Genomic DNA, 10,586 nt, shown 5'->3' with positions numbered 1-10,586 from the left:
CAAAAAGATAATAGGACTATCATGCGTGGGTGCAATAGCAACAATTTCATGTTTAACATAAGGAACTATAGCAAGTTCATCTCCATAAGCATAATTCATATTGGCATCTTGGCCATAAGCATAGCAAGCATCATCAAAAAGGGATATTTCAAAAGAATCATAGGGATCATAACAGTCATCATAGCAATCGTCCTTTGGTAAGCACGAAGGGGAATTAAACAATGTATGAGTTGAAGAGTTACTCTCATTAGAAGGGTGATCAATCCGCTCTTCCCCCTTTTGTTCTTCGCTCTCCTCCTCATCTTTTTCATCCAATGAGCTCACAGTTTCATCAATTTCTTCTTCCATAGACTCCTGCAAAATATTAGTCTCTTCTTGGACAGCGGAGTAGTCCTCAATATATAGTTTAACATAAGCATTAGAAGCATAATTCTCATAACAATATTCAAGTATGGCAAAATTTTCAGATTTGTGAAGAGTATCATCATACTTTTCAATCAAAGAAGCAATTTCAGAAGCACCCTTAAAAGCAACAAATTCTTCAATTTGTTGAACATCATAGTAATTATAAACACCCTTAGCATACGAAGATACGATTCCATTATTACTAAACTCACATTGATAGGGAAGGCGTTTCTTAGGGTTTTCAGAACAACAAGTAAAATCATATATTTCACATAAATTCCAAGCATAGCATTGCAAACGTTGAATTTGACTCCATAATAGTTTCCCTTTTTCAGATATATGGTGTCGCACATAACAAGCATGCTCATCTAAAGATTTGCCCTCAACTAAGCTAGTTGGGGTTTCGGCACGAGCACAAAGGGATCGAAGATGATCCAAGTAAAAAAGCTTCAACAGTGTGATAGATTTTGAGTGGTTCTTCAACCATTGGTTCAGTAGGTACAACTAATTTTTTTGGAATTTTGTGTTTCCTACCCATAACTAAAGGTAGAAAACAACTAAGAACAGCAAATAAAAATTACGTAGTGATAAAGCAAACAAGCACACACGAGAATATTCACCCCACGCTATTGCTCCCCGGCAACGGCGCCAGAAAAAGGTCTTGATAACCCACAAGTATATGGGATCGCAACAATTTTCGATAAGTAAGAGTGTCGAACCCAACGAGGAGCTAAAGGTAGAACAAATATTCCCTCAAGTTCTATCGACCACCGATACAACTCTATGCACGCTTGACGTTCGCTTTACCTAGAACAAGTATGAAACTAGAAGTACTTTGTAGGTGTTTTCGGAAAGGCTTGCAAGAAAGTAAAGAGCACGAAAATAAAACTAGGGGCTGTTAAGGTAAAGAAGCAACTAAAGTAAATATAGCGAGTGTAGAAAAGTGGTGGTAGGAGTTGAGAAATTGTCCCTTAAGCAATTGACTACTTTACTAGACCGATAGCAAGTATTATGTGGGAGAGGCCACTGCTAGCATGTCATCCCTTACTTGGAATTATATGCACTTATGATTGGAACTATTAGCAAGCATCCGCAACTACTAATGTTCATTAAGGTAAAACCCAACCATAGCATTAAGATATATTGGTCCCCCTTCAATCCCGTATGCATCAATTTTTATGCTAGGTTGAAGTTTCTATCACTCTTGCCCTCCAATACATAGTCCTATCAACATACAACTAACCCTAGGGTGTGATCCACGCGCGCAATCATATGATGGGCACCAAAGGACAGCAACATAACCACAAGCAAATTAAATCAATCATAAGAATTCATCAACCACCAATAGGACAACGAAAATCTACTCATACATCATAGGATGGCAACATATTATTGGATAATAATATGAAGCATAAAGCACCATGTTCAAGTAGAGGGTACAGCAGGTTGCGGGAGAGTGGACCGCTGTAGATAGAGGGGGGAAGGTGATGGAGATGTTGGTGAAGATGGCGGAGGTGTTGGTGTAGATCGCGGTGATGATGATGATGATGGCCACGGCAGCGTTCCAGCGCTACCGGAAGAGAAGGGGAGAGGGGCCCCCTTCGTCTTCTTCTTCCTTGACCTCCTCCCTAGATGGGAGAAGGGTTTCCCCTCTGGTCCTTGGCCTCCATGGCATGGGAGGGGCGAGAGCCCCTCCGAGATTGGATATGTCTCTCTGTCTCTCTCTGGTTCTGCGTTCTCAGATTCTTCCCTTTCACCGTTTCTTATATTCCCAGAGATCCGTAACTCCGATTGGGCTGAAATTTTTACACGGTCTCTATCCGGATATTAGATTTCTTGCGGCAAAAGAAGGGCTCCAACCGCCTTATGGGGTGGCCACGAGGGTCAGGGGCGCGCCTGACACCCTGGGGCGCGCCCCCCTACCTCGTGCCCCCCTCGGGCACCATCTTACGATGATTCCACTTCCCAAAATTCATAAATATTCCAAAATAAATCTTCGTCAGTTTTTATTCCGTTTGGACTCCATTTGGTATGGGTTTTCTGCGAAACAAAAAACATGCAACAAACAGGAACTGGCACTGGGCACTGGATCAATATGTTAGTCCCAAAAATAGTATAAAAAGTTGCCAAAAAGTATATGAAAGTTGAATAATATTGGCATGGAACAATCAAAAATTATAGATACGACGGAGACGTATCATGATGCAGCAAAGTAGCATAGGTATTTCCCTCAGTTTTTGAGAACCAAGGTATCAATCCAGTAGGAAGCTACGGGCGAGTCCCTCGTACCTACACAAAAACAATAACTCAACGCAACCAACGCGCTTAGGGGTTGTCAATCCCTTCACGGTCACTTACGGAAGTGAGATCTGATAGAGATGATAAATAATATTTTTGGTATTTTTGGTATAGAGATGCAAAGTGAAAAGTAAAAGGCAAAGTAAAAAAGCAAAGCAATAATAAAGTGATGGAGATTGATATGATGAGAAAGAGACCCGGGGGCCATAGGTTTAACTAGTGGCTTCTCTCAAGAGCATAAGTATTCTACGATGGGTGAACAAATTACTGTTGAGCAATTGACAGAATTGAGCATAGTTATGAGAATATCTAGGCATGATCATGCATATAGGCATCACGTCCGAGACAAGTAGACCGACTCCTGCCTGCATCTACTACTATTACTCCACTCATCGACCGCTATCCAGCATGCATCTAGAGTATTAAGTTAAAAACAGAGTAACACCTTAAGCAAGATGACATGATGTAGAGGGATAGTTTCATGCAATATGATAAAAAAAACCATATTGTTATCCTCGATGGCAACAATACAATACGTGCCTTGTTGCCCCTTTTGTCACTGGGAAAGGACACCGCAAGATCGAACCCAAAGCTAAGCACTTCTCCCATGGCAAGAAAAACCAATCTAGTAGGCCAAACCGAACTGATAATTCGAAGAGACTTGCAAAGGTAACCAATCATACATAAAATAATTCAGAGAAGATTCAAATATTATTCATAGATAGACTGGATCATAAACCCATAATTCATCGGTCTCAACAAACACACCGCAAAAAGAAGATTACATCGAATAGATCTCCATGAGAGAGGGGGAGAACATTGTATTGAGATCCAAAAAGAGAGAAGAAGCCATATAGCTACTAACTATGGACCCGTAGGTCTGAAATAAACTACTCACACTTCACCGGAGGGGCTTGGATGATGATGTAGAAGCCCTCCGTGATCGATGCCCCCTCCGGCGGAGCTCCGAAACAGGCCCCAAGATGGGATCTCGTGGATACAGAAAGTTGCGGCGGTGGAATTAGGTTTTTGGCTCCCTTTCTGATCGTTTGGGGGTACGTAGGTATATATAGGAGGAAGGAGTATGTCGGTGGAGCTTCGAGAGGCCCACGAGGCAGGGGGCGCTCCCTAGGGGGGTGCGCCCTCCACCCTCGTGACCGCCTCGTGGCTTTCTTGACGGAGGGTCCAAGTCTCCTGGGTCTTATCTGATGAGAAAATCGTGTTCCCGAAGGTTTCATTCCGTTTGGACTCCGTTTGATATTCTGTTTCTCCGAAACACTGAAATAGGCAAAAAAACAGCAATTCTGGGCTGGGTCTCCGGTTAATAGGTTAGTCCCAAAAATAGTATAAAAGTGGAAAATAAAGCCCAATATAGTCCAAAACAGTAGGTAATATAGCATGGAGCAATCAAAAATTATAGATACGTTGGAGACGTATCAGGGACCTGCTCCTGGAAGGACTTATATGGAGAGTGGGTGATGGATCTACCATCTGCATTATCATGATAGTTGGATCCCTCGCAAGGGTAACCTAAGGCCATTGGGCCAGGTGTACGTGCCGGGGATAACGAGGGTGAGCGATATACTAAATGACGAGGCTACAGGGTGGGATCGACACAAGCTGGAAGCAATGTTCACAGAGGGCAACGTACATGATATTATTTAGATTTTTGTGGGAGGTCTGGGTATAGATGACATCTTGGCATGGAATTTTGCGAAGAACGGACAATTTTTGGTGAAGTCTGCTTATCACCTATGTATGGAAAAGAAGAAGGCGAGTGGCTCGTCCTCAACGATGGCAAGCCACCGGGGTTGGCTGGCGCTTTGGGGCACCAATGCGCCGGGGAAGGTGTTGATCCATGTGTGGCGACTGATCAAGAACATCCTGGTGGTGGGATCTGAACTACTTCGTAGAAGAATCAAGCCCGGCGTTTTTTGTCCCGCTTGTGGACGTGAAGAAACAATGTATCACAGGTTTTGGGGCTGCTATCAATCCATGCTTTTCTGGAAGGAGTTGAGCTCGGTATTGGGTGTGAGGGTGGCGACCCCACCTCGATCGATGTGCACTCAGAGTTCGATTGCATCCTGGATGCTTCAGTGGATGTAGGATGCTTCAGATGACGACAAGTCAATGATGGTTCAGGGCCTATATGATATTTGGCTGGCAAGAAATGACACTCGTGATGGAAAGCAAATTGAAGAGGCAAACATGGTGGCGAGGAGAGTAGCAGCTCTCATGGAAGAATGGAAGAGAGTGCGGGGACGGGCAGAGACCTCGACATCATCCACCCAACGTGCAAGATGGGAACCACCGGCGCCAGGCTGGCTCAAGGACAACGTCGATGGAGCTACGTCTCGGTCGGGACAAGGTGGTGGAGGTGGAGTTGTGTTCATAGATGAAGATGGCGCATTTAGAGGTGCAGATACTATCTTTCTAACGGATACTACAACGGCAGAAGCGGCGGAATTGCCGTCGTGCCGGAGGGCGGTCGTACTAGCATTGCAAAGAGGCGTGCCCAAACTCCATTTGGAGACCGACTATCTTAATGTTGCCAGGATGCTGAATGAGCAAGGATGGAATCTGTCATCGGTTGGTATCATGGTGGAAGAGATCAAGATGATGGCCACAAACTTGGGTGAGTTCAAAGCTGCCTGGGTTCGGAGGGAAGCGAATAAAGCGGCTCATGAGATTGCTCGTTTTGGTTTATGTAATGGAGTTTCGGTTTTGTGGGAGTTAGCTCCCCCAGATTGTATTCTCAGTATTGTTTTTGAGAAACTTCCTAATCTAGTTTAATAAAGTGGGGAAATGAATTTCAAAAAAAAATATTACCATTCTTTTTTTGCGGGGAAACACAAAATTACCATAAGCCTTCATACTTTTTGCCTTTTTGTTTTCTTCTATCTCTCTACTACTTCCTCTGTTCTTAAATATTTGTCTTTCTAGACATTTCAAATGGACTACAACATACGGATGTATGTAGAGATATTTTAGAGTGTAGATTCACTCTTGCTTTGTATGTAGTCACTTGTTGAAATCTCTAGAAAGACAAATATTTCGAAACACAGGGAGTATGATTTAGATCAAAAAATTCAATAAATATTATTACAAACCATTAATCTGAATAGAACAAATAATCCAAAACAACAATTTGTTCAAATATTAATAAATAAATTTTAAAGAAGTATAAATACACTATCTTCCAGTTTGCTACCATTTGTTTAATGTTATTTTCACACAACTGATCATGGGAGGCCCTGTCTTCAATCTTTCGGCACGCCTCAAGATATGCTTGAATGTGGTTTGTGTACCAGCAAGGCTTGACGGGTGTGCCAACATTTTCATAATCCATGGGCTTGGCATATCCCTCTCATCCTCAAAGACCATATTATGTCGGATTGCACAACAAGTCATGATTTTTTTCAAGCCAACCTTGTTCCAGAAACGAGTAGGACCCTAGACAATTGCAAACCTAGCTTGCTGCACTCCAAATGCCATCTCCATGTCTATACCTGGCCATGGGAAGCCCGGCCCGGCCAGCCCGGCCCGAAAAAGCCCAACCCGGCCCGGCCCGATGCTGCTCCCGGGCCGGGCTTGGGCCTAGATTTTGAGCCCGATGGTCGGGCCGGGCCGGGCCCGGGCCCGTCGTTTTTGAACTTTTCTGAAGGTCGGGCTGGGCCGGGCCGGCCCGAAGCCCGACGGGCTTTTGCATGTTTGGGCCGGGCTTGGGCCCAGAAAACAGGCACGATGGTCGGGCCGGGCCGGGCCCGGGCCTGGGTTTTTTGCGTCGGGCTTGGCTAGGCCCGGCCTGAAGCCCGGCCCGGCCCGAGGTATGGCCAGGTATATCCATGTCCTTCCTCATTGCTTCTTGCGTCTTTGTGAAATGTTTATGTTTATTGGTCACGGGAATAGAATTTGTTTCCGCAAATGTTGACCAAGATGGACAGATGCGATTGGCTAGATAGTAGCTTGGTCATACTAATGGCCATTCACTGTGTAGTTGTATCCTAGAGAAGTACCACATGTTATCCTAGCAAACAGATGAGATTTCTGCAAGACATTGATGGCATTATGTTATGTGATCCAGACAACCCAAAGTAGCAATACCAAATCCACAATCAACAAAGGGAACCGCTTATAGAATAGGTGTTGGATCATGCCATCATGACAATGCACAATAAATTGGGCGTGCCAAGTTGCAGGGCAATTCTTCCACCTCCAATGCTTACGGCAACACTCCTAAGCATCTAAGGTCAACCTCTCGCTTCATTCATTGCTAGAAGCCTCGTAGCATCCTCGACATTGGATGCTCACAGATACTAGTCTCCATAGACCCTAACTCAGTACCCGCAGATACTAATGTGAAGTGTGGGAGGTCTGAGAACGGCTCATAGGAGGTGACACCGAATGGTGGCAACGCGGAGACGCTGGCGATGGTGGAAGAAGGTCACCAGGACTTGAACCCTGATGAGCTAAAGATACCACTGCCCATCTAACCATTCAACCATAGGTTGGTTCATATGGCGACCTTACTTGTCTAAGCTAAGCACAAGCAGTGTTTACAAAACTAATCACCTTATATGCAGATCGAACCGGCTGCCATACACTCAGAAAGGCGTCGCCATCACATCAACAAATATAATAATCCAATTAATGGACAAGTCGCTTTAGCTCTATACATAATTCAGACGACACAAATTACAGTACTGATCTATAAATTACCCCCAAAATCCAAAGTGGCTTTAAGCAGCAAAATTCACTGAAATTTGAACAGTGGTAACAACAGTGTATAAGTACTACCAATTATGCGTGACATGAACACGTACGAGCTGCACATGATGTGTAGGCAAACTGGCAAAGACGAACCAACTCATCAATCAAGTAAATTAAATCCTGCAAAGCAGGTTATGGTAACCATGCCCATATACATGTCGCAAAATCCGGCGCCATCGTCGATCTTAGCTGAAGCACCAACCATGTCACGCCCGTGCCCGCGAGACTGTACGTGAGGCGCCGGTGCATGCGTGACAGGACACGGACACACACCGTGACTGACGAGTGACACCAAGCAGAAAAGGCATGCACCACCCACCTACCGAGCAAGTTGTTTGCTGCTTGTCCTCCAGCTCGCCGGCTCCGGCGCGCGCCGCCGTGGTACTATGTAGCTAGGGCTTGTGCAGGACCCGGCCGGCGACGACGGCGGCCTCGATGACGACGGTGATCACGTCGATGACCTCGTCGATCATGCACTTGTTCCCCTCGAACGTGCCCGTGCCGGCCCGCAGCTCCGCCAGGCACTCCAGCAGGCCCTCGTTGCACTCCGTGCTCAGGTAGTCATCTGATGTGCCGATCGAGAGTCAGACGCTGGCTACAATTTAGTTGATGGATCGATTGGTTGTTGGGGTACGTACTCTTGACGAGGACGCAGTTGTCGTGGTGCATGCAGCAGGCGTCGAGGGGGTCGCACGGCCGCTCGCCGGGGCACCCGCTGTAGAGGATGCCGCAGTACTTGCCGTACCGGAGGAAGGGCGCCGCTGCGTCAAGAGATCATCGACAAACACCTCGGCGTGAGCCACCATGCAGTTACTTCTAAGTTCTAATCAAGAAGAAGAAGTTGATGCGCGTGCGTACTCGTGCAGTGGTCGGACTCGCACGTTCGGCTGCACGCCTGCTGCTTGCTCTGCGTCCGCGTCCCCGCCGCCGCCGGCCGCCGAGAATCAGTCGACAAAGCAAAGCATACCCAGCTTAATAACGTGCTATGAAGTGTAGGTTATAGTACATGCGTAGATCGTGCACGTACCACGCCGTCGGCGTCGGCGTCGAGGGTCTGGAGGCCGACGTTGAGCGCCGAGGAGCGCGGCGCGACGGCGGCGCAGGCGAGGAGCCCGACCACCGCGAGTAGACGCGCATGCAGCCGCCGGGAACCGCCTCTGCCATGCGCCATCCCCTTCAAAAAATCAGATCCCCCTCCCTCTCTCTTTGTGTCGATCGAGACGGCGGCCGCCTGCAGCTGAACTTATACCGCGCCGTGCCCAGCCCTGCCGTCGTTCTTGGCTTGATAAGATATTATCTAGGGGGGCATTGGCTGGAGCGACGAGGAGAACTCGATCTGCGACTGTAGTTGGCTAGTTGCAGCACTGATTTAGAGAGAGAAAGGGGGCGGAGATGGGGCGTTTTGGTTGTATCCTGCTCGTGAGCGCGCGGGGCTTGTTGGCTAGCTCGCGGGGGCACGGGCTGGCAGTCGACAGCGCGGAGGAAGATGCCGTGCATGCACCACGTCGGTCGGTGGGCGAACGATCCAGCCGGCGACCATGTGTGCCATCCAGCGCCTTCCCGGACTTTTCATTTTTCCTTTACATGGGTGGTCTCTTTCGGCGAAAATAATTGGGTGTTATTTTTCAGTGAACCGTGAGAGTGAGTGAGTACGCTTTGCGATTCGCGGCTGTCAGCTCGGTTGGGTGCTAGTGTCCTCCCGTGCCGATTCTTTCGTAGCGTGCCTTTTCCATGTGGTCATATGAGTCAGCCACCATGATTGAGTGAGCTCCACGGGCTGGTCGGATGTCGAAATGTGTGGAGAAATATGTCGATTGATGTGCTCGATCCGAGTGTGCTGGTTTGGCTGTGGAATTTTTTTCTCGATGCGCTTTTATTACCTAAAAATATAAATATAGCATCAAACGGATACAAAGCATTATGAGTAACACCCGGCCTCTGCATAACGAATGCACACAACCAATTTCGAAAAGTTTGAGAGAAAGAAAAGAACCAAAACCGAAAGTTCTATAGACCGACACTATGCCTATGTTGAAAGTGATGGTGGGTCAATCCGGGGGTTATGCTGCCACCCATGTTGGGAAAAACCTCCGTAGCCGCATGCTTCAACCGCGTACACACTGCCTTGAACAACGGTTGGTACTCCGCTCTTTATAGCGTAGATCACGTACGAAGTGAATGCATACACCGGAGAATAACCTGTAGAGGAGAAGCATTTTTGTCATTAAAAACCAAATTATTTCTACATAGAAATTGCGACCACATTTAGGCATATACTCCCACCCTTGTTAGGTTTTATCTATTTGGAATACCGTCCAACCAATGACCAAAAATATTAGTAATACTTGTGGGTTTGACTGTGAATATAAATGTTTCTTCATCAGGAATTGCTAGTAGATCAGTTGCTAAAAATGACTAGATCTAAGTCGCTGTGAGCCGTCTGATGCAAGATGCACGACCAAATCAACTTCTTCAACCTCCCGAAATTGCTACTATTCATCTTCTTCAACCTCGACGCCGGTCTAAGCATCTACTGCCGCCGCCCACCGCCGGCGACACTACCACGCCAGCCTCGCCGCCCAGTCCTTCCCCCAACTGTCATGCTGCCGCCTCCTAGTCATCCCTCTAACACCGGCCATCAGTGGAGGAGACAGGACCCAGGCTGGGGGGCTAGGCCCGGGACGTGAGGATTTATTTCTTCATTGATTATAGCATTTTTTGCACGGTTGAACACTGTTGCGATGAAGCAGGTCTGGGGCCCACTGTTAGTCTGGCTCCGCCCCTGTCGATCATGATCCATTTTTTCTGGTGAGCTGAAATCTCACCCCCAACACCCCTAAGATAGATCATGGGTCAGCCTGACACCCTAAGATAGATCATGTGGTAGCTTCTCCAGCGAGTGGCGGCTGCTTCTTCCTTCCCTCCGGCGGCTATCTCCTTCCTACGAAAACCGACCGGCCCAAATTCTGTTTTCAGGCGACTTACATTTAGCAATTGTGAGATAAAAATGGTATTCCAAGAGCAATATCCGCCCCTTTGAGGTGTGATGGCTCCGGACTAGGTCATGAGGTAGCAAACTGTCCTGACAAAAAACCCTTGGAGTATGCACCCAT

The 10,586-nt window shown here is 47.0% G+C and overlaps 1 protein-coding gene across 1 annotated transcript; it reads right to left on the bottom strand.

The window, feature by feature from the left end:
* Positions 1–7,437: 7,437 nt before the first annotated feature.
* Positions 7,438–8,880, bottom strand: LOC147974568 (phospholipase A2 homolog 3-like). The gene is made up of 4 exons (XM_087517586.1): positions 8,501–8,880; positions 8,332–8,380; positions 8,112–8,234; positions 7,438–8,038 (listed from the first exon to the last, which is right to left on the bottom strand). Exons 1-4 carry the CDS (start codon positions 8,642–8,644, stop codon positions 7,866–7,868), a joined length of 489 nt encoding a protein of 162 aa, XP_087373712.1. The 5' UTR covers positions 8,645–8,880; the 3' UTR covers positions 7,438–7,865.
* Between the last annotated feature and the right edge of the window lie 1,706 nt (positions 8,881–10,586).

This window comes from Triticum urartu, chromosome 4A (genome assembly GCF_056163025.1).
Source record: "Triticum urartu cultivar PI428250 chromosome 4A, HENAU_Tu73, whole genome shotgun sequence".
Classification (NCBI taxonomy): domain Eukaryota; kingdom Viridiplantae; phylum Streptophyta; class Magnoliopsida; order Poales; family Poaceae; genus Triticum; species Triticum urartu.
Note: the sequence above shows the minus strand (reverse complement) of the source record. Positions and strands in the feature narration are given on the sequence as shown.